The 26,902-nt window shown below is 41.3% G+C and overlaps 1 protein-coding gene across 1 annotated transcript in view; it reads left to right on the forward strand.

The window, feature by feature from the left end:
- The window catches only part of aatf (apoptosis antagonizing transcription factor), a 129,429-nt gene that overhangs the window by 46,682 nt on the left and 55,845 nt on the right, over positions 1-26,902 (forward strand). Inside the window, exons 5-10 of the mRNA XM_072469568.1 lie at positions 6,074-6,188; positions 6,989-7,178; positions 8,565-8,729; positions 10,392-10,475; positions 20,769-20,836; positions 23,295-23,375. Coding sequence (XP_072325669.1) covers positions 6,074-6,188; positions 6,989-7,178; positions 8,565-8,729; positions 10,392-10,475; positions 20,769-20,836; positions 23,295-23,375 — 703 coding nt within the window. The remainder of the gene's footprint in view (positions 1-6,073; positions 6,189-6,988; positions 7,179-8,564; positions 8,730-10,391; positions 10,476-20,768; positions 20,837-23,294; positions 23,376-26,902) is intronic.

Consider the following 26,902-nt stretch of genomic DNA (forward strand, 5'->3'; position numbering starts at 1 on the left):
CTCCCCTTGTCTGCATAGGTCTCACCCCCACAACCCAAAGATGTGCAGGTTAAGTGGATGTGCAGGTTCGGTGGATTGGCCACACTAAATTGCCCCTTAATTGGAAAAAAATAATTGGGTTCTCTAAATTTTTATTTTTTTTTAAAAAGGAATGCTCAAAACTGCTGCTGGTTCACATCTGAAACATTCTCTCCATCGTTGCTGACCGACTGACTGAGTGTTTTTGTACTTTCTACGGTTTAATAACATTTCAGTTGCCCTTCTAGAAATGTTTGATTTAACTCTTTGCAGATAACTAAAAGCATCAACTTTTATTCAAGTAATTTATCAAAAATCCCAAGATCATCATCGTCAACTTTGTTGTCTGGTTGATGTGTGCCAGCTTGTTCGTTGAATTGAATTTCTGTCTCGGGGTATTTTATTGTTTGGTTATAACCCACACTTTTGTACAATGGGTAGAACTATTAGTTCCTTCAGCTCTGAAGGTAGTTTCCAGCCCTTCGATAAATTCCTGTTATTTGAAATCCCTGAAAAGCTATTTAGCACCTCCTGCTGATTGGTGTGTGAAATTCTGAACATAAACACAGCAAATGAAAAGTGTAAATGTAGCATCCATCTCAAGTTTTTTTTTTTTAAGCAACAACCAACTACAGTTGAGGTCCTTGATGGATGACAACTGAGGACTATCTCATTCTTTCAAACCGCGATCTGCATAAATGCTTGAAAGGTTGAAAAGTTGCCTACAATGAAAGGGCAATTATTATTGCACATCAAATGACCTCTCGATGTTGGGATGCATTTCAAATCCAGGTTTCATTGTAAGTGAGAGTCTCAAAATATTGAAGCTCAACCAGAGCTTTGGCTACTCAATCTAAAAATTGAATTAAACAACAATAACTTGTCCGTACTTGGGTCTTTTAATATTGTTAAATATCTGACAAGGTGTTAAAGATGTTACCAACGGCCTGAATGAAATAGTAGGTTTTAAGCATTTCTTTTTTGGATTACATGGATGATTGAAAATGTGTTCCAATAAAAGAACGTAAGAACTAGGAGCAGGAGTAGGCCATCTGGCCCCTCGAGCCTGCTCCACCATTCACTGAGATCATGGCTGATCTTTTGTGGACTCAGCTCCACTTTCTGGCCTGAACACCATAACCCTTAATCCCTTTATTCGTCAAAAAACTATCTATCTTTATCTTAAAAACATTGAATGAAGGAGCCTCTACTGCTTCACTGGGCAAGGAATTCCATAGATTCACAACCCTTTGGGTGAAGAAGTTCCTCCTAAACTCAGTCCTAAATCTACTTCCCCTTATTTTGAGGCTATGCCCCCTAGTTCTGCTTTCACCTGCCAGTGGAAACAACCTGCCCGCATCTATCCTATCTATTCCCTTCATTATCTTGTATGTTTCTATAAGACCTCCCCCTCATCCTTCTAAATTCCAACGGGTACAGTCCCAGTCTACTCAACCTCTCCTCGTAATCCAACCCCTTCAGCTCTGGGATTAACCTAGTGAATCTCCTCTGCACACCCTCCAGTGCCAGTACGTCCTTTCTCAAGTAAGGAGACCAAAACTGAACACACTACTCCAGGTGTGGCCTCACTAACACCTTATACAATTGTAGCATAACCTCCCTAGTCTTAAACTCCATACCTCTAGCAATGAAGGACAAAATTCTATTTGCCTTCTTAATCACCTGTTGCACCTGTAAACCAACTTTTTGCAACTCATGCACTAGCACACCCAGGTCTCTCTGCACAGCAGCATGTTTTAATATTTTATCATTTAAATAATAATCCCTTTTGCTGTTATTCCTACCAAAATGGATAATCTCACATTTGTCAACATTGTATTCCATCTGCCAGATCCTAGCCCATTCACTTAGCCTATCCAAATCCCTCTGCAGACTTCCAGTATCCTCTGCACTTTTTGCTTTACCACTTATCTTAGTGTCGTCTGCAAACTTGGACACATTGCCCTTGGTCTCCAACTCCAAATCATCTATGTAAATTGTGAACAGTTGTGGGCCCAACACTGATCCCCGAGGGACACCACTAGATACTGATTGCCAACCAGAGAAACACCCATTAATCCCCACTCTTTGCTTTCTATTAATTAACCAATCCTCTATCCATGCTACTACTTTCCCCTTAATGCCATGCATCTTTATCTTATGCAGTAACCTTTTGTGTGGCACCTTGTCAAAGGCTTTCTGGAAATCCAGATATACCACATCCATTGGCTCCCCGTTATCTACCGCACTGTTAATGTCCTCAAAAAATTCCACTAAATTAGTTAGGCACGACCTGCCCTTTATGAACCCATGCTGTGTCCGCCCAATGGGACAATTTCCATCCAGATGCCTCGCTATTTCTTCCTTGATGATAGATTCCAGCATCTTCCCTACTACCGAAGTCAAGCTCACTGGCCTCCAATTACCCACTTTCTGTCTACCTCCTTTTTTAAACAGTGGTGTCACGTTTGCTAATTTCCAATCCGCCGGGACCACCCCAGAGTCTAGTGAATTTTGGTAAATTATCACTAGTGCATTTGCAATTTCCCTAGCCATCTCTTTTAGCACTCTGGGATGCATTCCATCAGGTCCAGGAGACTTGTCTACCTTTAGCCCCATTAGCTTGCCCATCACTACCTCCTTGGTGATAACAATCCTCTCAAGGTCCTCACCTGTCATAGCCTCATTTCCATCAGTCACTGGCATGTTATTTGTGTCTTCCACTGTGAAGACCGACCCAAAAAACCTGTTCAGTTCCTCGGCCATTTCCTCATCTCCCATTATTAAATCTCCCTTCTCATCCTCTAAAGGACCAATATTTACCTTAGCCACTCTTTTTTGTTTTATATATTTGTAGAAACTTTTACTATCTGTTTTTATATTCTGAGCATGTTTACTCTCATAATCTATCTTACTCTTCTTTATAGCTTTTTTAGTAACTTTCTGTTGACCCTAAAGATTTCCCAGTCCTCTAGTCTCCCACTGATCTTTGCTACTTTGTATGTTTTTACTTCAATTTGATACTCTCCCTTATTTCCTTAGATATCCACGGTCGATTTTCCCTCTTTTTACCGTCCTTCCTTTTTGTTGGTATAAACCTTTGCTGAGCACTGTGAAAAATCACTTGGAAGGTTCTCCACTGTTCCTCAACTGTTTCACCATAAAGTCTTTGCTCCCAGTCTACCTTAGCTAGTTCTTCTCTCATCCCATTGTAATCTCCTTTGTTTAAGCACAAAACACTAGTGCTTGATTTTACCTTCTCACCCTCCATCTGTATTTTAAATTCCACCATATTGTGATCGCTCCTTCCGAGAGGATCCCTAACTATGAGATCCTGAATCAATCCTGTCTAATTACGCAGGACCAGATCTAGGACCGCTTGTTCCCTCGTAGGTTCCATTACATACTGTTCTAGGAAACTATCGCGGATACATTCTATGAACCCCTCCTCAAGGCTGCCTTGACCGACCTGGTTAAACCAATCGACATGTAGATTAAAATCCCCCATGATAACTGCTGTACCATTTCTACATGCATCAGTTATTTCTTTGTTTATTGCCTGTCCCACCATAATGTTACTATTTGGTGGCTTATAGACTACTCCTATCAGTGACTTTTTCGCCTTACTATTCCTGATTTCCACCCAAATGGATTCAACCTTATCCTCCATAGCACCGATGTCATCCCTTACTGTTGCCCGGATGTCATCCTTAAATAACAGAGCTACACCACCTCCCTTACCATCCACTCTGTCCTTCCGAATAGTTTGATGTGTGATGACTTTCATTCTTCGACATTAGTGAGAACGGGGAGATTTCAAGATGGAAGGAGTATGAGGAGGGTTATTGGGAGCCTTTTAAGGAAAGGTTCACGGTTTTGAAGTGAGAAGACTACTTGAAGTAAAGAAACGGCAAAAGTCTGAAACGGAACAAATGAACTCTGTTAAAGTGCCTTGCAAATTCAGTGAAAGGTCTAAAATTGTCCTCCCGTGGAATTCCCTTGATCATTCGGAATTGATCATTCAAAATTCAACTGTCTGAGGAAAATATGTTAGGAACAGGAAGAATTTTCACTGGGTCTTGGCCTGCCTGTACTTAACACCTCAGGATGGTCAAAGTTTATAGATCATAGAATTTACATTGCAGAAGAGGCCATTTGGCCCATCGAGTCTGCACCAGCCCTTGGAAAGAGCACCCTACTTAAACCCACACCTCCACCCTATCCCAGTAGCCCCATACTAAGGGCAGTTTAGCAAAGCCAATCCACCTAACCTGCACATCTTTGAACTGTGGGAGAAAACCGGAGCACTCGGAGGAAACCCACGCAGACACGGGGAATACGTGCAGACTCCGCACAGACACTGACCCAGGCTGGAATCGAACCTGGGGCCCTGGAGCTGTGAAGCAACTGTGCTAACCACTGTGCCACTGTGTGTATCTTTGAAAGATTTTATTTTTGTTGCCATTCATTAAACATTAGAATAGCAAGTTTAATTATAATAAGTCTGGCTTTAGAATTAATGGCATTAAATATAATTTAGGCATAATGTACTCAGCGTGCATGTTACGCAGTTTCACGTCAATGCTATCTGGAGGTCTCCATTTCCTGAGTAACATTTGAGGGCTCCATTTTTTCTCAGTCAATGGGACTTCCAATTGTTTTTGGATTAAGTTAATATAATTGCTAATTAATATAATCCTAAGACATTTACGTGTGTGTACATGTGTAGGTTTGTTTTGTGTTTGTAAGCTGAACAAGATTTAAATCGTGGTTAGGCCTATATAACATTGGCTCAATATTGTGGATGGATATTAACTGGATGTTGAAACATGTGCAGGCTCAGTGCATTGGACATGCCAAATTGCCCCCTTAGTGTCCAAAAATGAAGTGCAGGTTAGGTTGATTAGGTTATTGTGATAGGGCTGGGGAGTGAGCTTGGGTGGAGTACTCTTTCAGAGAGTCGATGCAGAATTAATGGGCCGAATTGCCTCCTCCTGCACTGTAGAGATTCTATTCTGTGGAATGCATCCATTTTGGGAGGTCAGAATATTTGTCATTCTTCGGCCATGCACAATCATGATATGGAGTTGCCAATTGACTATGGCTGTGAAGGTCCAGTGTGCATTATAAAATAGTTGACTTTGTTTTACTTTTAGTTCTCCAATAAATTGAGAAGACTTTAGGGCAATGTTCCTTCCTTGCTTAGTCTCCAGGCTGCTGCTTTTCCTCATGGTTTGTTTCTCCAAACCATTTTGGCACAGTGGCTAGCACTGCTACCTCAGTGTTGTGGTCCCGGGTTCTATTCCAACCATGGGCAACTGTGGAATTTGCATGTTGTCCCCATGTCTGTGGGTTTCTTCCGGGTGCTCTGGCATCCTCCCACAGTCCAAAGAAGTGCAGGTTAGCTGCATTTGCCAACCCAAATTGCCCCTTAGTGTCCAAACGTTTAGGTGGGGTTACGGGGATAGGGCGTGGGGGTATGGGCTGAGTAGGGTGCTCTTTCAGAGGATCAGTACAAACCTGATGGGCCGAATGGCCTCCTGCACCATAGTGATTCTGTTATTTTCCCTTGGGTCACTGCCTCCCACCCCTCCCTTTTCTTTTATAGTAGCATGAATGAGGTGCATGTTCATATAAATAAAGCTGATGAAAAATATCTCTGATCACCTTACAGGGTTGGCTTCAACCTTTTAAGTTCGCAGGATTGTCAATACAGCTTTTGTTCTTAAGCTATGCCTTGAGCACAGGACTTAACAAATCAACCTCGTAATATGTTTATTAGATATTTATAAGATTTCATCTTAACCAGATTTCATTCTTGTGAGGCTCCGTTTCAGGGCTGATCTCCGTTTCAAACCAATGAGGACAATTTTAGGTCAAGTCTTTAAATGTCTCACTAGTTTTTAAAAAAGATCATAAGTAGGAGCTTAATCCCATGCTAATTCCATATTTTCTCTACGAATTGAAAAGTTCATCTCTGAAGTGACAAAAACGGTTCAATTAATAACTAATTATAGTCCGATGTGTAAACTTTATGCTTGCATTTCCCTCATAGGTTGCAAGGCACTGAAGGCGCTCCTGAGGTCACTAGTTGAGCTTCAGGATGAACTGCTTTTCCAGTATCCGGGCACACAGCACTTTGTCGATGACAAGGAGCCAGAACCAGACAGGTAAGTGTGGTGATGGAAAGTGTACAGCAATAAGTGATTTAATAATGGGATCTTTCAGTCACTTGTTTTCTGCTCTAAAATGCTGCCCATTCTGTATTCAGACTAATTACAGCGGATGTTGAGCAGGTGTTTGTGAAGCTGTTGGGAGTTGCAGCCGACAAGATTGTGTTGGCAGACCAAGAACAGTCCCAGTGGACATGAATTTGCAGCCTTTATTTGGCTGTCAAAATGAATACTAGTCATTTCGGACTCAAAAGATTTATACGACACTTCCAATGAGTTTTGTAGGTGCCAAATCTTTCTTCGGTTGTTTTTAGTATCTTCTCCATGTGTAGTACATCTTACCAGTAACTCTCAGTTGTCTCTTTTTTCATATTGGCATTTTACTGCTGTATAAATATTAGTCAATATTCTAATTTTTTTCCTCCGTTCTTAAATAAACTGGATCTGTATCCATTAAGCTGTTAGTACTTGACATATATGAGGAGGTGTCTATTTCTTTCCTAAGAAGCAGATTGGTTTGATTCTCTGGATGAGCATTTCCCTTCTACCTTGTAGAACTCAAACTTATGAAATAAAAATGTCAAACACTTGAAATAAAACCTGAGAAAATACACCTCCAAATTAATTTAAAGGTGCATCCCACAATGATGTCAAGAACTTTCATTTGCTAATAATAAGAGCAAGAAAATTGGGCATTGCCAAGAATTAACCAGGATTGTGGTTGTTAATTGTGAATTTTGTACTTGTGCAAGGAAGACCGAAGATACTTTTATCAGGTATCACTTCTTTGTTTCCAGTGAAGAGATTCCCAGTGATGATGAAATGGAGGAAGTGCGGAAGAGGAAAAGACCACAGAAAAGGAAGCTTGAAATGGATGAGTACCCAGAGTTCATGGCCAAACGGTTTGCTGACTTCAAAACATATCGGAACAGTACATTGCAGAAATGGCATGATAAGACAAAATTATCTTCAGGCAAAATGAGCAAGGTGAATTGATCTTTCGTTTCTGCATTGTTTTTGAGACTTCCTCAAAGCAAGAGGGAAGATTTACTTTAAAAAAATTAGTAGAACCGCTTGCAAGGATATTGCAGCCTTGACATAATGACGCTTTGTATTTGCATACATACCCAGCAGGTTTGGTGTTTGGTTGCATAAAATATACAATTAATATATATGAGGATCTTTATTGCCTTGGTCTCATTTTTGTGGCAGACTGTCTTTCCACAATTGGCTTGTTAGCCATCAAAGAACGGCAGCAGACGATCTCATCTGACTTCACCAAAGTTTTGAGCCTGCATTTCCATCATCTCTGGCAGATGGAAGGATGCTGACCTAACCCTTTGTCTTTCACATTATTGAAAATGTTATTGTTATTGGTGCAAGTGAGGCCAGCAATATTTTTGTTTAGCTTATGGTGGCAGCAGCCATCTTTCTTCACTGTGTATGCTGCTGGATCAGATATCTTGGAAATTATGTTTAATCGAATGCTATTAAAGCTTGCGGAACCCCTATAAAATTGATCATCCTCCTATTTCATCGGATACATTTTTCAATTTCGATTGGTCTATTATGATTGCTCACAACAAACACCAGCCTATTTTTCTTCTCTTCCCAAGCTAACTCCTGGCCACTAGACCTAAAACCAGAAACTAAACGCCAGAGCTACCTGGATTCTACCAGATAACTAATTCTTCTGGATCAACTACCCAGATTCCAAAACACTTCAATTGAAGCCGATACATTTTATCTGGTTTATGCAAAGTTAATCTCTCACTCCTATGAACATTTTGGCAGTGTGGCATTTTATATTTTGTTGGCTGGACTAGTAGGACGGCGCAGTAGTTAGCACTGCTGCCTCACAGCGCCAGAGACCCAGGTGCAATTCCGGCTTTGTCGGTTTGTATGTTCTCTCCATGTCTGCATGGGTTTCCTTAGGTCCTCCGGTTTCCTCCTGCAGTCCAAAGATGTGCCGGTTAGGTGGATTGACCATGATAAATTGACCCTTCGTGTACAGGGATTTGCAGGTTAGGTTATGGGGTTACAGGGATAGGCCGGGTGGATACGGGAGTGGACGCGAGGTGGACTGGTACAGACTCGATGGGCTGAATGGCCTCCTTCTGCACTGTAAGGATTCTATTCTATTCTATTCATCTTGTAATAGTTATCCTGAAACACATGTAGCTTTTTATGTTTCATGGATCCTATAAATTTGCTTTTACTAAGAAAATAACCTATGAGGAAGGACCATTAAATAAAACTGAATGATAATTTGGGTCTTAATCCGGTTGGGAGGAGTACTCAAAACTGTCAATACAATACATTTTTAAATGGAATGTTACCTGACTTCTTGCTGTCCTGATATTGTTATTTCAGGGATTCGGTGCTTTTGAACGTTCAGTCTTGATACAGATTGAGCAGATTATGATGGATAAAGAGAGATTGCTACAACGGACGCAGACCAAAAGATCCTTGTATAAAATTCTTGGCAAAGCGGAAGATGATTCTCAGCAGATTCCAGAAACTGTGCCTGGGGAGATGGTACGTCAATTAAAAAAAAACGAATTCTAAATTTGTATTCTGAAGAGGCTGTTTTTTTAAAAAGAAAAATAGCTTCTCTGGTTGGATAAAGACTAAAGTCCTTGTGTATATTTAAGGCTGAAATAGTTGATTCTTGGTCATTAAGGGTTACGGGGAAAGGGGAGGAAAATGGACGGGTGGAATGTCGGACCGGCTATGATACTATTGAATGGCGGAGCAGGCTCAAGGGGCCGAACAGCCTAATCCTGTTCCCATTTCTTATGGTCTAAAGTGTAACTGGGGCTCTCAAACCAGAAGGTCCCAATAAACAGAAGAGGCTGGAAACAGATCAGGTAAACTAACATCAGTGGAGGGAACAGACAGTTGATGCTTCCGATTTACAACTTGCAGGTAAACCCACGAATTGGTGAGTTTCGATGGAGGGTGCAAACCTAAAGCACCCACTGCCTAATCTCTCAGCAGAAGGTTTATTTGCCATGTGTTTCCAGCTGTTTCTGTTTATGATTTGCAGCGTGTTTTTTTTTAACAAGAACATTCCAGGTTCAGTCCCAACCTGTGCTATGTTTACTGATCTCAGCTGGAATAATTGAGGGAGCTCTGCGGTTTGACTCTGCCCCAGGCAGTGGAGAGAAAAGCAGTTAGGATTCGTAGTACTGATCATTATCCAGTGACACCTGCTGGAAAGTGTGTTGTGGTGTGGACAGGTTTGGGCTTGACTGGTAATGCCTGCCCCCCCCCCCCCCCACACACACACACACACACACACACACACACACAGCAGCCACAACGCCTGCCAGCACTAACTGTTTAAGTACCACATGAAGAATGACCACTTGAGTGAGGTCCCAGAGAGGAACCACGGAACTGTAATCCAAGAGGCAAACACTTTCAGGAGGGTAAAAATATCCTCAACCCTTTTGGGACATTTGGGATTTTGAAACGAGACAAGTTCAACACCATTGCTTAATAATTTCACTTAAATTCTTTGGGCCTCGTGTATCATTCTGGTATTGTGTTTGGTATGTATTGATCATTGAACAAATTGATGATTGGATGTCCTTTTGAAGCTTTCAGAATGCAATTTTTTTTTTTTGGAACTCTTTAACACTTTTAGTGTTGGATGCTGTCAAAAAGAATTGAATCAAAAGACTGAGCAAATTAGCCTTGTTTTTAAGCAAGCAAATCCTAACATGCTCAGAAATACCTCAAAAGTTTAGAAACAAATGGTGGCGGCCTTAAAGCTCAGTGGACAAGTGCATTGTGTGAGCGCAAGGCGGATCAGCAGTCAGTGTCATGTTACCGCATTTGAGCCATTGCCACTTGTCACTCCTAAAAAGGGCACCTGTGTGAACATTGGGTTTGGATGGTCTTAGCTGTGGTGCCTCTTTTGGATTGATCGTTGGCCAAGTTATCTGTGCCGCAGTTGAAAGATGGATTTGCACTGGACATACCCGTCAATGTATTGGAAAATGAGCCTATGCCTTCAACAATGAAAAATATCAGGAGAGGACAAGAGTGGTAAACACCAGAGATTTGTTATAATGTACAAAATTTAATTTATGTATCTAGGCAGTAAGAGTAATATGACAATGCTTTCGGTGAACTTGAAATTATTTTATTCCTGACCTCTGTAATGGACAGACAGATTATTTTTCTCCACAGGAGACTGTGCCACAAGGAAAGTCAAATGCACATCTGAAAGACATAGATGAAGAGATTTTTGACGATGACGACTTTTACCATCAGGTGAGTGTTAGTTAATAGAACGAGGGGTTCACCTACCGAAGCTACTGCTTTGATATCAATAAAGCATCTAAATTGACGTGAGTAACCTAGAGATAGAGGATACACAGGTCATTGTAGTACAGGTTGTTCCAAATCAGAGAAACATTTCAGTCAGCAAGTCTTGCATTAAGAGACATTTTGCAATAAATCATCTCAGAAAAGATACGGAGCTGGCACTTGTTCTGGATGAACAGAGTAGTGACCTGGATAATAGACATTGTTATCAACTCCTTTTTTTTTCAAAAGCTGGATTAAAATGCCAAACACAGTGAGTAACTGTGATCAAGTTCAAGTAATGTCACATGGCTAAGCATTTTTTATTCTGGGGGATGCAGGGGATGTGATCTTCTAAAGTCACGTGAAGTGACACTAAGTGATGTTGTGTGAATAGTTCAGCTGGGGAGGTTTTGCAGCATCTCGAAAAAGTACTTTGTGTTCACTATGAATATGATTTGTGCCTATGCAAGATGGGAGGCTACAATGTACCTTAACCCAACCAACATACTGTCAACAATCCAAGCGAGTTGCTTTTATAATACGCTGGGAAGCAGTGCATGGTACAGTCAATACCTTATAAAAGCTTGATTATCACAAGCTGCCTTGATTAACACATCTTTTGTAATGATTGCTTCAGATTTTAGATAGTTCAAGTGACAGTGTGGAGGCAGGAAAGTTGAAATTCTCACTGATTTCAGTGACTGCTGACCTGTGAAGGAATCATGCACGATAAGACGACAACCTCAGGATTCCTGGCCCAGTCTGCCCATGCCTGACCTGAAGTCGTGGTCATTTTCAAAAGGCTAATGCTGCCAGTTTGCCTGCAACCCCTTCCCCCACCCCCAACAAAAACTGGATCTTCAAATTATTTGCCTTTCTTTCCATCTAGATGAAAATGTTTTATACTCCCATGTTAGTGTCACAAATGTTGTCACTGTTCTTGTGTTGTGGCTAATTAGGGTATAATCCTGCTTCAGGTAGATAATGGTAGCTGACAGTGACTAAGCTTTGGTGCTGTAATTTGGAAAAAGAAAAACAAATTTCAAACTGAAAGTGACGTTCTTGAGTTTTTTTAGAAAACCATCCGAATCACAACGGTTGAGCAGCAGTGTTGAATTATCCCCTTTTGCGTTTAAATATTAAGAGATGTTGTCTATCCTTTCTTAGTGTTTCAATTTTTGAAACTGAGAAGAAAAATGATTTAATCTAGACCATTGCTAGTGCCTCTAAAGTCTGCATTTTGGAGGTAGAACAAGTGCTGTAACACGCACTACTCTCCTACTTCAAAATAAAGGCTGTTCCAAGCAGAGAAAAATGTTTTTTAAGAAAAGTTAACTGTGGTGTGGTTGCCAAAAAATTAATGCACGATAAGAAAAGCTTTTAAGAAAGATGTTAACCAATACAAATGAGACATTAATCACAGGGAGGAAGCAATAGAAAGAGTTCACGCCGTTTTCCAATTATTTGAACCAAGCCATGTTCTCATCCTGCTCTCATTTTTGTACTTGGCCTGCTGCATTATCCCAATGGAGCCCAATGCAAGATATAGAAACAGTGTCTCATCTTCTGACTAGGCATTCTATAGCCTTCTGGGCTCAACATGGAGTTCAAGAATTTCGGACCATGACTGTCCTCCGTTTTGAACTCCGCCATGCGCCCCCGACCAAGTGCTAGTCTGTATCTCATGGTTTTGCTTTAAGACAGCTGACCATTATTCTGCTATTAACACCTACTCTGGGCTAAGCTGGGGAATGTCACAGTGGTTAGCACTGCTGCCTCACAGCGCCAGGGACCCGAGTTCAATTCAAACCTTGGGTGACTGTCTGTGAGGAATTTGTACATTCTCCCCGTGTCTATGTGGGTTCCCTCCCACAGTCCAAAGATGTGCAGGTTAGGTGGATTGACCATGATAAATTGCCCCTCAGTGCCCAGGGACATGCAGGTTAGGTTCTGGGTATAGGGCGGAGTGGATTGGTCAGACTTAATGGGCCGAATGACCTCCTGCACTGAAGGGATTCTGAGATTGGATTTGTTTCTTCACGACTACAATTACCACTTCCTCTGCCTTTTGTTCCATGACATCTTTGACATTTAATCTCCCCATCCTCTAGCCTATCGCTGGCCTTCCTTTTTATTTCCATCTCACCATATTGGACTCAAAACATAACTCTGTTCCTCTCTCCACTGACCCTGCCAGACTAAACTCGGCACTTTCTGATTTTATTCTAGATTTCCAGCATCCACAGTATTTTACTTTTATTATGATGTTCTTTATCACCTGTTTATAACAAAGTTAATTGTTTTAGCCAGATTTTTTAACACATTTAATTTTTATATACAACATATTTTTGAGAATAAAGATATTTATTTGCCAAGAAATGCTTTATTTTGCATATAATGTGCTTGCATTTATATAGCTACTTAAAATAACCCTAAAAAATTGGGAAAGTTGAGTTGGATTACCCAGTACCTTCTGTTAACATAATGCATTTAGTAATTAGAAGTAATTATATTGAGACATCCTTTCTTAAATTCTAGGGATTAAAAATATAGCCCTTTTTTTAAAGGGTTAATAAAAGTTGAAGGAGTTAATTTACAGAAGTAACACATCACTGAATAAACCCAGTGTGTCTCGGATGCGGAAACTTCATTAGTTCCCAAAGGATCCGACACATCTGAAACAGCAGCAAGAAAGAGAGATTCTGACGTTCTTTTGGTTGAATGATGGTTGACACTTGTTAACGCAGCAACTGCAGAATGTTCCAGATTGTGTGGCTGCTGTGCCAGCTCATTCTGTCCAAGTGAAGTAAATAGAAGCTGAAACGTTAGCCAACATCTGGCATCGCAGCAAGGAATGGGTGCAAGTCTTGACTCCTGTAGACTTTAAATATGGTGCTTAGACTGTGGAGGCTTTAATCACTTAGCCAAACCTTGACAGATTTCTACGACAGCTCATCCCTGCCTTGTACATCACCCAGAGACATCTGCTGAGCTGCAAGGCGGCAGCACATTCATTTCCCTTTGCAGTTTTCAATACATTTCTTCAGAGAGATGATCTGTAAAGATTACTGCTTCATTGTGTACAAGTAATTGTGGGAAGTGAGTGGTTGATAGACATAGTGTTGCACCTGTTTCGCTGACCTGGTTAATTTCTTCTGTTGAGTGGGATTTGGCAGGCAGAGCCACTGTAAGTTGCTGCAGTGATTAAGGGCACACGTTTACTGAGCAGCAGTGGTATGTGGGTTGACACAATCATAAGCCCGTGCATTGGTGGATTTGTATCTTTTATTTTGCTGCCAGAAGTGACTATGATGAACAACAATAGATAAACTGACAGATTGTCTGCCGGAGAGATGTTGGAAGTAGGTCAGGTGAATAGAGCTTTGACGGGAGGAGTGCTTTCTAGTGATACAGTGAGTGCAGTTGTTTATTAAGTTAATGAAATTATACTTTCAAAATAGACCTGCAAATTATTGGTATCCTAAAAATTCTGTTGAAAACTGTAATGAGTATTTGTCTCCTGTTTTAATAAGAAAATTGACTGACATTAACAGAAACTATTCAGTTCATGGGAAAACTGTGGTATTGTAGTGTATTTTGATAAGCTGAGCTCCAATAATTAGTTACTTTTAAAGTGCACAAATTTGGTTAATTTGTTCATCAGAATGCTGAATACTGGTGCTGAGAAATTGAACACTCAATCTTGTCTGTGTTTTCAGTCTTGAGCACTTCGTGTTAACTATAATTCGAACAGATTTAGAATAAAGTTCCAAATCCTAGTATCAACAAACTTCAGCAGAGGATCCTCTACTTCTGTATATTTTCTGCCACCGATCCAGTGATTGAATCTGTCTGCATTGTTTTGAATAATGAGCCGTTCTGCTTTGTGACCTTATTGTGAATTAAGTCTGTCCAGACCCATCTCGCAAAAAGCATCCTCACAGCCTGAAAAGACAGTAGGAGTCATTTATCCTATCATTGAGTCTCATTCAAACTCGGAACGTAAGAGCTAGGAGTCAGCAATTCAGCTCCTCGAGCCTGCTCTGCCATTCAATATGATCATGGCTGATCTCAACCCAGCCTCTACTCTCCTTTCCTGCCCGTTCTCCATAACCCTTCAACTCATTACTAATTAAAAATCTTTCCTTTCTCCTCAAATTTACTCAATGTCCCGCACTCTGGGGCAGTGAATTCCACAGATTCACGACCCTTTGAGAGAAGTAATCTCTTTAAATCTGCTACCACTTATCCTAAAACTATGACCTTTAATTGCTCCACAAGAGGGAACATATGCTCTACATCTAAATTGTCAATGCCTTTTATCATGTTATATACCTGCATGGAATCTCTCTGTCTTCTAAACTCTAAAGTATGTACATCTAAACTGCTCCGTCTTTCTTCTTAAGACAAACCCCCTCTTCTCTGGAATCAATCTAGTGAACCTCCTCTGAACTGCCTCCAATGCAAATACATCCCTCCTCAAGTAAGGATCCCAAAATTGTGTGGTTTCAGCAACACTTCCCTACTTTTATACTCTATTCCTTAAGCCATAAATGCTAACATTCCATTTGCTTTCCTTAATACCTGCTGTACCTGGATACTAATTTTCTTTCTTCCCCCTTTTTTAAAACATTTAAAGTACCCAATTCATTTTTTATTCCCAATTAAGGGGCAATTTAGCATGGCTAATCTACCTGCACATCTTTGGGTTGTGGGGGCAAAACCCACGCAAACACGGGGAGAATGTGCAAACTCCACACGGACAGTGACCCAGAGCCGGGATCGAACCTGGGACCTCGGTGCCATGAGGCAGCAATGCTAACCATTGTGCCACCATGCTGCCCTGGATACACATTTTCTGTGATTCGTGCACGAGGATACCCAGTTCCCTCTGCACCAAAGCACTCTTGAGGTTTCTGTTCATTTAGATAATAAGTTGACTTTCTATTTATCCAACCAAAATGGGTAACCCCTCACTTATCCATGCTAAACTCCATCTGCCAAATTTTGACCCACTCGCTTAACTTATCCATATCCATTTGTAAATTTATTTTTTCTTCATTACTTGCTTTCCCATCTATTTTAGTGTCTGCAAATTTGCCTATAGTAACTTCTTTCTCTGCATCCAAGTTATTAATATAGATTGTAAATAGTTCACGCCCAAGAACTGAACCCTGTGGCAACTGTTTATTCCCAATTTTCCCCTTTCATTTTGCTGCTATCATTTTTGATCCATGGTGATTAATGGATATGTACTAATTCGAGCATCAGAGAGAATGACTGGTTCAGAAGTTACAGGAGAGACCACTCTGCTGGTTTGAACAGGAGGTTCAGACTTGTCGGCACAGAGCAAGAATGGGGTGGGACTTGGTTTGATTAATTAGCTGGTGGCTAACGATTGGGCCAAAAGGCCATACTCTGCCCAAAAACAGGTGGTGATTGGATCCTATTCCAGTGGAATGATTTTCAGAGTCCCAAGGAGTTTCAGTTTGACTCCTGGCAGCACAGGGGCAAGATCCTACTCACGCTCCTCCTTTGGAGAAGTAATAAGCAAGGTGGATAAAGGGGAACCTGTAGATGTGGTGCACTTGCATTTCCAGAAGGCATTTGATAAGGCGCCACATCAAAGATTACTACACCAGGTGATGCTACACAAGATATGCCATGCACATGGTGTAGGGATCACATATTAACGTGGATAGAGGATTGGTTAGCTAACTGGAAGAGAGTAAGGCTAAATGGGCCTTTTTTGGGTTGACAATCTGTAACAAGTGGAGTGACGCAGGAATCAGTGCTGGATCCTTCACTATTTACAATCTACATCAATGATTTGGGTGAAGGAAATAAATGTATGGTAGCTAAATTTGCTGATGATGCCAGGATGGGTAGGAAGATAAGTTGGCTAGAGGAGATAGAGTTTGAAAATGGATATAGACAGGTTAAGTTAGTGGGCAGAAATTTGGCAGATGGAGTATAATATGGTCAAATGTGAAATTGTCCATTTTAGTCAGGAAGAATAGGAAAGTAGGATACTATTTTAAATGGAGAGCGATTACAGAACCCGGTCGTACAGAGGGATTTGAGTGTCCTGGTACAAAAAGTTAACCTGCAAGTACAGCTAATGATTAGGGAGGTAAATGGAATATTAGCTTTTATTGCAAGAGGAATGGAATATAAAAGTGGGGATGTTTTGCTGAAGGTGTAGAGAGCATTGATGAGACTGCAACTGGAGTATTCTGTACAGTTTTGATCTCTTTATTTGAAAAAAGGTACAGTTGCATTAGAAGCATTTCAGAGACCCATTCCTGGGGTTGAGGGGCTTATCTGACAAAGAAAGCTTGAACAAGTTGGACCTGTACCCATTGGAGTTTAGAATGAGAGGTGATCTTAGAATCATAGAATCATAGAAGTTTACAGCATGGAAACAGGCCCTTCGGCCCAACCAGTCCATGCCGCCCAGTTTTTACCATTAAGCTAGTCCCAGTTGCCCGCACTTGGCCCATAACCCTCTATACCCATCTTACCCATGTAACTATCTAAATGCTTTTTAAAAGACACAATTGTACCCGCCTCTACTACTACCTCTGGCAGCCCATTCCAGACACTCACTACCCTCTGAGTGAAGAAATTGCCCCTCTGTGCCCTTCTGAATCTCTCCTCTCTCACCTTAAACCTATGCCCTCTAGTTTTAGACTCCCCTACCTTTGGGAAAAGATGTTGACTATCTACCTTATCTATGCCCCTCATTATTTTATAGACCTCTATAAGATCACCCCTAAGCCTCCTACGCGCCAGGGAAAAAAGTCCCAGTCTATCCAGCCTCTCCTTATAACTCAAACCATCAAGTCCCGGCAACATCCTAGTAAATCTTTTCTGCACTCTTTCCAGTTTAATAATATCCTTTCTATAATAGGGTGACCAGAACTGCACACAGTATTCCAAGTGTGGCCGTACCAATGTCTTGTACAACTTCAACAAGACGTCCCAACTCCTGTATTCAATGTTCTGACCAATGAAACCAAGCATGACGAATGTCTTCTTCACCACCCTGTCCACCTGCGACTCCACCTTCAAGGAGCTATGAACCTGTACTCCTAGATCTCTTTGTTCTATAACTCTCCCCAACGCCATACCATTAACTGAGTAGGTCCTGGCCTGATTCGATCTGCCAAAATGCATCACCTCACATTTATCTAAATTAAACTCCATCTGCCATTCGTCGGCCCACTGGCCTAATTGATCAAGATCCCGTTGCAATCCTAGATAACCTTCTTCACTATCCACTGTGCCACCAATCTTGGTGTCATCTGCAAACTTACTAACCATGCCTCCTAAATTCTCATCCAAATCATTAATATAAATCACAAATAACAGTGGACAAATAAGGTAGATAGTCAACAGTGGACCGATCCCTGAGGCACACCACTGGTCACAGGCCTCCAGTTTGAATAACAACCCTCTACAACCACCCTCTGCCTTCTGTCGTCCAGCCAATTTTGAATCCAATTGGCAACCTCACCCTGGATCCCGTGAGCTTTAACCTTCTGCAACAACCTACCATGCGGTACCTTGTCAAAGGCTTTGCTAAAGTCCATGTAGACAACGTCTACTGCACTGCCCTCATCTACCTTCTTGGTCACCCCCTCAAAAAACTCAAATCAAATTTGTGAGACATGATTTTCCACGCACAAAGCCATGCTGACTGCCCCGAATCAGTCCTTGCCTCTCTAAATGCTTGTAGATCCTGTCTCTCAGAATACCTTCTAGCAACTTACCTACTACAGACGTTAGGCTCACCGGTCTGTAGTTCCCAGGCATTTCTCTGCTGCCCTTCTTAAACAAGGGCACGACATTCGCCACTCTCCAATCTTCAGGCACCTCACCTGTGGCTGCCGATGATTCAAATATCTCTGTTAGGGGACCCGCAATTTCCTCCCTAGCCTCCCACAACATCCTGGGATACATTTCATCAGGTCCCGGGGATTTATCTACCTTGATGCGCTTTAAGACTTCCAGCACCTCCTCCTCTGTAATATGCACACTTCTCAAGACATCACTATTTATTTCCCTTAGTTTCCTAACATCCATGCCTTTCTCCACCGTGAATACCGATGAGAAATATTCATTCAGGATCTCACCCAACTCTTGTGGCTCTGCACATAGATGTCCTTGTTGATCCTTAAGAGGCCCTACTCTGTCCCTAGTTACTCTTTTCCCCTTTATGTATCTGTAGAATCTCTTTGGATTCTCCCTTGCATTATTTGCCAAAGCAATTTCATGTCCCCTTTTTGCCCTCCTGATTTCCCTCTTAACTCTTAAATCTTATTGAAACATATAAGATCCTGAGAGAATTTGATCGAGTGGGGGGCCAGGAGGATGTTTTCACTTGTGGAAGAGAGTAGAACGAGGGGACACATTTTAAGGATAAGAGGTCTGCAGTTTAAGACAGAAATTAGGAGAATATCTTCTCTCTCAAGGGGTCGTTAGTATGTGGAATTCTCTTTCCCAGAAGGCAGTGGAGGCTGGGTCAGTGTTTTATTCAAGGCAGAGTCAGACTGATTTTTAATAGAAAAGAGATTTGAGGGTTATGGGAGATGGACGGGAAAGTAGATTTGAGATTGCAACCAGATCAGCCATGACCTTACTGAATTGTGCGGACCAGGCTCGAAGGGCTGACCGGCGGACTGCTGTTCCAAAATCCTGTGTTGGCTCTCTTCAAAACGACTTGCATCTCAGATTCACAGTAACTTACTCTGTATTGAAGGTTTGTTGTTTCAGTCATCCTCCTACCAAGTCTTGGGTACATGATTCTGGTTGACACTTCACTCTGGTGATTCAATGTCAGATGAGCTGTCTTTCAGATGAGGCCAAGACCATCAAAGATTACAGATGTGTGTCCTTTTGCATTTTAAGTTGGTCTGCAGAGTAGAATTAAGTTTCTGTGGATCTTGGTCTAATCGGATTCAACTCCAACCAATCATCACTAAGACCCTATGTGTCTGTCCAGTTGGACAGAAAGGCTCCCAAGCTACTTTCAAGAATAGTAGTCCGTTTTCCTGGCGACTTGCCCAATATTCCTGTCTCCATCTAAGACAGCAAAATGAATTAAATGGCCATTCCCATCTGATTTGTGGGACCTTCTTATGTGCAATTTGGCTGCTATATTTGATTGCAAAAGTGTACTTCAAAAAGTAACTCATTGTTTGTAAAACCCCTTTGGGACATCCTGAGATTATGATCTTTCTCTGCTGGAGGACTGGAATTGTGCATACCACTCCTCCCTAACCTTGAATACAGTCAACCTCTGTTGGTAAAATAGTCTATTTGCTTGGGATAGCTAAGTAGGCAGCCCTTTTGTGTTTAAAGCTAGTTTGTTTGAGGTTTCGCCTGAGTCTCAAACTCTGTATATGTACCTGCCATTGAAACTAATCTTTTCAACGCCTTGACTTGGATCAGAAATACAGCATGTATGCTATATATTACAGTATCAGGCAATGGTGTGTCCCACAGTTGCTTCTTCAGAAAGAAGCAAAATACTGTGGGTGCTGGAGATCTGAAATAACCACAGAGCGCTGGGAAAACTCATCAGGTCTGGCACCATCTGTGGAGAGAAATCAAATCCAGTGTGGCTCTTCTTTGGAACTGGGCAGTTTGTAAGAAGTCATATTGGATTCAAATGTTAATTGTGTTTCTCCCTCCACAGATGCTGCCAGACCTGCTGAGTTTTTCCAGCACTTTCTGTAGTCATTTATTCAGATTCTGCCTTAATTCAGGAAGAATACAAAAAGAGTTAACAAAACTTTAATGAAGACACACAAGATGGAAAACAGCGCTTAACACACATGTCCAGAAACTAGAAGTACACTAATAGGATAATTGCCTGTTTTATCAGCATCTTCTCTCTAACCTCTCCCACTTTCCTTCATACACAAAGCCAAAAGTATCGATCTTAACTACTATTTAAATTATCATATGCAAGTTATGGTGCAGCTGGACTTTTATGGGATAAAGTTTTCCCATTGGAGTACAGTTGGGGTTTGGCTTGTGGCAGTAATTTAATTTTTAACCTCTTTTGGCTTCCATCTTGGATGTTTGCCATGAATGAAAGAATTGTGCTATCCCAAAAGACAATGTTCTAACCCACTGTTACACTCTAACGCATAATAGGTTTGGAGAAAACTAAAGAGATATAATTTCTACAATTGGTAATTTGAAATCTAATCACTTAATTTACTTTAATCTACTATTTTTATGCAGCTCCTCCGAGAACTAATTGAACGAAAGACGACTTCTATAGATCCAAATGATCAGATTGCTATGGGCCGGTAAGTGTTGAAAGATAATGCTAACTATTAAAGCAGGTAACGTTTGTGGTGAGAAATTAATTCTCCAAACATCGTATTTCGTATAATCATCCTCATTTGTTGGATTCGGTCTACTTCAGTGTAACTTTATTTCAAAATTAATTTCTTTCCTAAAATTATCTGTGTCTATCTGGAATGAATAGTAACATCATGGGGAGGCGGTGGCGTCGCAGGTTCAGTAAAACCACCACAGACCGAGCTGGCCAAATCCTAAGGGGCATGGGTGCTACTGAGTCTGGAGACACACCAACCTACCTGCCGCTTGGTAGGAGTGACCACTGCACAGTCCTAGTGGAGACAAAACCCCGACTTTCACATTGAGGATACCCTCCATCATGTTGTGTGGCACTAGCACTGTGCTAAATGGGTTAGATTTTGAATGGACCTTGTAAAAGATTGACACCAATGAGATGAAGTGGGCCATCAGCAACCACACTTGTACTTTAAAAAAAAGTATATATATTTATTTTTATTCTCCTCCTTTTGCACATTTTCATCAAATATACACCCACCCACCAATAATCAACACTAACAAATGACAATGGCAATCCCCTGGCCAACAACTCCCAACATTTTAAATACCGAACAAGATAGAAAAAAGAATCAAGAATCCACAATCATCCCGTACGTAATCATCAATAACCTATACATTCCAAAACCTGTCTTCAGCAAGGCCCTTTTGGGATCAGGAAGGCAAAGGTTAAGACATCTGCCTCCACACCTGCCTCCAACCTCAGATGGTCCAACACCCCGAATATGGCTTCATGGGGCCCTGGTTCAAGCCTCATGTGCACCACCGTCAAGATTACCCTGAAGACCTCCCTCCAATAAATACCCTTCCAGTTTTGGACAGGACCAAAACATACGAACGTGATTTGTGGGGCTCCTCCCATAGCGTTCACATACATTCTCCACCTCCTCAAAAGAGTCTGCTCATCCTTGTCCTCGTGAGGTGTGCCCTGTACACCGCCTTCAACTGTATCAGCCCCAACCTCGCGCAAGAGGTTGAGGCATTCACCCTCTGGAGCACCTCCCACCACACACATTTATACTTGACCACAATCTGTAACATCGTGGCCCGACGTATCCCCCGCTTTACCATTACTGCCAAGCAAAGGGATCAACCCTGGTTTTAATGAAGCGTGCAGGAGGGCATGCCAGGAGCAGCACAAAGCATACTTAAAAATGTCAACCTGGTGAAGCTACAACACAGGACTACTTGCATGCCAAACAGCATATGGCAGCAAGTAATAGACAGCTAAGATATTCCACAAGCAACAGATTGGATCAAAGCTCTGCAGTCCTGCCACACCCAGACATGAAATAACTATGCATGTGATCAATTTTGTATTTCACTTGTAAAAACGCATAGACCAAATATTTGTGATGGTAATTGTTAATTCTTGTTTCTAATTGAGCAAACGCATTGTAGCGCAAAACAATAATAACAAATTCCCTGATCTGTATTGAGTTAGTAATCATAGTTGGGGAGCTACAAGTACAGTTGGCATCAGTGTCCCCGGACTGAATAAAGGGAAGATTAGCCAGGGCTTCCATTTCCAATGGCTATCCCATTACCCTTCCGGAAAGCATGGGTATTGTTCAACAGCAGAATTATGCGGTTACTGTTATAATCCATCTTCCAGCTGCTGCCACTTACTATCTCGACATGAGGAATAGCTCCAAAAAAATGCTGGAAATACTCAGGTTAGGGAGCAACTGTGATGAGAGAAGCAGAATTAACGTTTCAGCTTGATAGCCTTCTGTCAAGAGATCATTGACCTGAAACTTTAACTCTCAGATCCCATCCACTCTCACATAGTTAAAATTAAATTAAAATCAAGTTGCCTGACCTGCTGAGTACCTCTTGAATTTTGTTTCTATTTCAGATGTGCATCATCTGTAGTATTTTACTTTTGTGTGATTGATTGCTCAGTCGGGCTGCTGCTGTCCCATCAAAAGTCGGTATCTTCAAAAAAGGGAGGGCGTTTGGGAGGGAATTGGTACTTTTTAACATTGGAACATCATTGTCAAGAAAATTCCTGTATCCTGTCTGAGCTCTCAACTTCTTTGCATGCTTATTTCTCCTGTTATGAGGAATTGTGATGGCATGATTCTTACCTGAATTTCTCCTGGGGAGATAGATAGCTGGATCATAGACAGGACACAGTTGGGCTCAATGGGTACAGCTTGGATTGGTGAAAATTTGGAAGGGTCAGTGCTTGGTCCGCTTTTATTCCAGTATCTATATAGAGGTAATTTGCACTTAAAACAAAGTCTCAAAATTCACTGACAACGCAGAAGTAGGCACATGTGCAGAGTGAACATCAAACCTGTGCCAACAATACTGTTCCAACTAGTTTTGTGTGTTTTGATTTTTTTCAGTCTAATTCTAACAATGTTTTGTTTCTTCATATAGACAATGGCTTGCTATTCAGAAACTACGGAGCAAGATTAAGAAAAAAGTAGATACCAGAGCAAGCAAGGGCAGAAAAGTAAGGTAAGTGTATCCTGGTGATTTTGCTGCAAGGACAAAATGTCCAAGATCCATTAGAAATATCCAGAGTGGTAATCTGGTCAAATTACCAAAAAAGAGGACATGTTAACACCTATTTAGAAGGGATACAGTAGTTTCTATAAAGATGTATATTTTTTTCTCCCTTTTCTCTTTTGTTGATTCTTTTCCTTCCTTGTCATTTTCTCTCCTTTCTGCCTCTCAATCTTCTCTCCCCTTCCTCTTTCATCTTTTTCCCCCCCGCCCCAAAAGCTTGCATTCAAAATAAAGTTGGGGCAGTGTGGCTGCTCACAGGACCCTGCTTGTGCTATTCCTGACTACCTGCCAAGCAGTCGAACTATTTTTTAAAAAAATCTGCTAACTTTGGGTGTAACCGCATGTTTAATACAAATACTGCATCCATCTCATTTAAGTTTGTCTCATTAGAAACTGAAAATGGGAGCAGGAGTAGGCCTTTGGAGCTGATCAACTCAATAACCTGTACCTGCTTTCCTCCCATATCCTTTGATCCCTTTAGCCCCAAGAGTTATGTGGTAATTCCTTCTTGAGAACCGTATTTTTGCCTCAACTGCTTTCTGAGGTAGAGAAATCCACAGGCTCGCCACTCTCTAGGTGAAAACATTTTTCCTCATCTCAGTCCTAAATGGTTTACTCCATATCCTTAGAACGTGACCCCTGGTTCTGGGCTCCCAGCCATCGGGAGCATCCTTCATGCATCTACCCTGTCTAGTCCTGTTCGGTGTCTATGAGGACCCCCCTCCCCAATTCTTTTTAATTCCAGCGAATATAATCCGAACCGACTCAATCTCTCCTCGTACATCAATCCGGTAAATCTTCGCTGCACTCCCTCTATACCAAGAACATCCTTCCTCAGATAAGGAGACCAAAACTACGCACACTATTCCAGATGTGGCCTCACCAAGGCCCTGTATAATTGCAGCAACACATCCCTGTTCCTGTGTTTTGCTCGTCTACTTATGAAGGTCAACATACCATTTGCCGCCTTCACTGCCTGCATTCTTACTTTCAGCAAATGGTGTACTTGGACATCAAAGTCTCATTGTACATTCCTCTCTCCCAGTCCCCAACCATTCAGATAATTTGTCTTCCTGTTTTTGCTACCAAAGTGGATTGTTATGTGAGAGTACCTTTAAGAAATGGGTGTTTAATAAATGTACCTTTAAGAAATGGGTGTTTATCAGTGATGTCAGAGTGTGGGTGGAGCTGGGCTGTCTGTCAGCTTTTTACTTTTGTTTTAGGCTGTTTGCTGCAGGGTGTGTTTTAGTTTTGTTTTCAGTGTTGGAGCTGAAGCCAGGCAGAGCAGGTGTACTGTTGATCTCTCTGCCATAAAAAGACTATCTCTTGATCATTTGGTGAATTCAGAATTATAAATGTTCTCAGTAGTGAATGTAAACCTAATGTGCTTCTGTTAAAAGGTGTTTCTTTTATCTTCTGGATGTTGTTTGGGAAGTTATTAAGGATTACTTCGTTTTGTATTCTTTGGGGGTTGTATTTGAATTGATGGTTGCTAAGATATTCACTATGTTTGAAAAAGGTTAACTTTGAGTTCATAGAGTAAACATTGTTTTGCTTTTAAAAAATACTTTTCCATTTCTGCTGTTCCACACGTGTAGAGTGGGCCGTGTTCTCCCCATATCACAATCTATTAAGTTGTGGGTCAGGTGAACTTCATGATACACTTTGGGATTCTCTAAACCCTGGCCCATAACAAATTGGGGGCTCGTCCGGGATAAAAGTCTATCTATTGGATTGGCTTTGTGAACTTAAAGACGGTGAGGTGTGAGCATATTGTGGTTGCTTTTCAGGTGTGGTATTTCAGTTAAGTAGGTAGTGTGTTGTGGACAATGGCTCTTTCAGAGGCTCTGACGTTTTTGGGGTGGAGACGGTCACACGCGGTACCTTACGGACAGAGACTAAAAGCAGACTGTTAGATTTGGCAAAAACATTGCAATTAACATTATCTGACAAAATGCAAAAAGATGAGGTAATTATGGCAGTGGCTAAGCATTTAAAGTTGCCTGAGATACAGTTTGACTGATTAGAAAAAGCAAAAATTCATAAACAAATGGAACATGAGAAAGAATTAAAGCAGCTTGAATACAAAAGAGAGGAAAAAGAAAGAGAGATAGAGAGGACAAAGAAAAGGAGAGAGAAGAAAGGAGAAAAGAAAGAATAGCCCGAGCAGAACAAAGGGAGATACAGATCAGGGGAAAAGATAAACAGAGAGAGTTTGAACTTCAGAAAACGGCCTTGAAACATGACAGTCAGTTAAAATTGGCCGACGTAAAGGGAAACGTATAGTTGGATGATAGTGATGAGGATTATGAGAAAGAGCGTCAAAGTCGAAGGCTTGGTGGGGATCTATTTAAATATGTCCAAGCATTGCCAAGGTTTGACAAGAAGGAGGTAGAAGCCTTTTTCCTTTCATTTGAGAAGGTAGCTAAACAAATGAAATGGCCACAGGACATGTGGGTATTACTGATTCAATAAAAGCTGGTAGGTAGGTTTAGTGAAGTGTTTGCATCACTACCGGAGGAGGTATCTGGGACGTATGAGGAGGTGAAAAAATCCATCTTAGATGCATATGAATTAGTGCCTGAAGCCTACAGACAAAGGTTTAGAAATTTAAGGAAGGAATTTGGTCAAACATATATGGAGTTTGACCAGGCACTATCCACCTATCATTTTGATAGGTGGATAAGGGCTTTGAAAAAAGACCAACCGAATGAAGCTCTCAGTATACTTTTGGAGGAGTTTAAAAATTCAATTCCTGATGTAGTGAGAACTCATGTGGAAGAGCAGAGGGTTAAAACTTGCGAGATTAGCAGCAGAAATGGCAGATGATTATGAATTAGTTCATAAATCAAAGCTTGGTTTCTGACATCAGTTTCACCCTGTGAGGGATAGAAACAGGGGACATGAGAAGTACTCAAGTGGTAAAAGTAAAGGTGATCTGATGGGAGATAATAAGGAGAGTGTACCTCAAATTAAAAAAGAAATCCAGGAGGGTGGAAGAGACATGAAAAGTTCCAAATGTTTTCACTGTAATAAACTAGGCCATGTAAAGTCACAGTGTTGGTGGTTGAAGAAAAGCACTGGGAAGACTGATGTGGTAAAACAGGATAAGACAGTGGGGTTTGTTAAAGTGGTAAAGGAAAGCCCAAGTGAAGCGAAGGAGGGGCAAAAGATTGTACAGCCTGATCAAGAGGTGATTGATAAGGTGCCAGATCTCTTTAAAGAATTTACTTGTGCGGGTAAAGTTTACTCATGTGTATCAGGAGGAGCAGGTAAAGAAGTCACAATTTTAAGAGATTAGGGAGCTAGTCAATCTTTAATGGCAAGAGAGGTGGCATCACATAAAAGACAATGTTGAGGGCTGATTGACACGATTATCCAGAGGATTGGGATAAAGGAATTCCATTCGTACTGTTTACAATTAGGGATGCACCTAATGAGTCAACTAAATTCAGTCCTTTTGAACTAATTTTTGG

Source organism: Scyliorhinus torazame, chromosome 12 (genome assembly GCF_047496885.1).
Source record: "Scyliorhinus torazame isolate Kashiwa2021f chromosome 12, sScyTor2.1, whole genome shotgun sequence".
Taxonomy (NCBI): domain Eukaryota; kingdom Metazoa; phylum Chordata; class Chondrichthyes; order Carcharhiniformes; family Scyliorhinidae; genus Scyliorhinus; species Scyliorhinus torazame.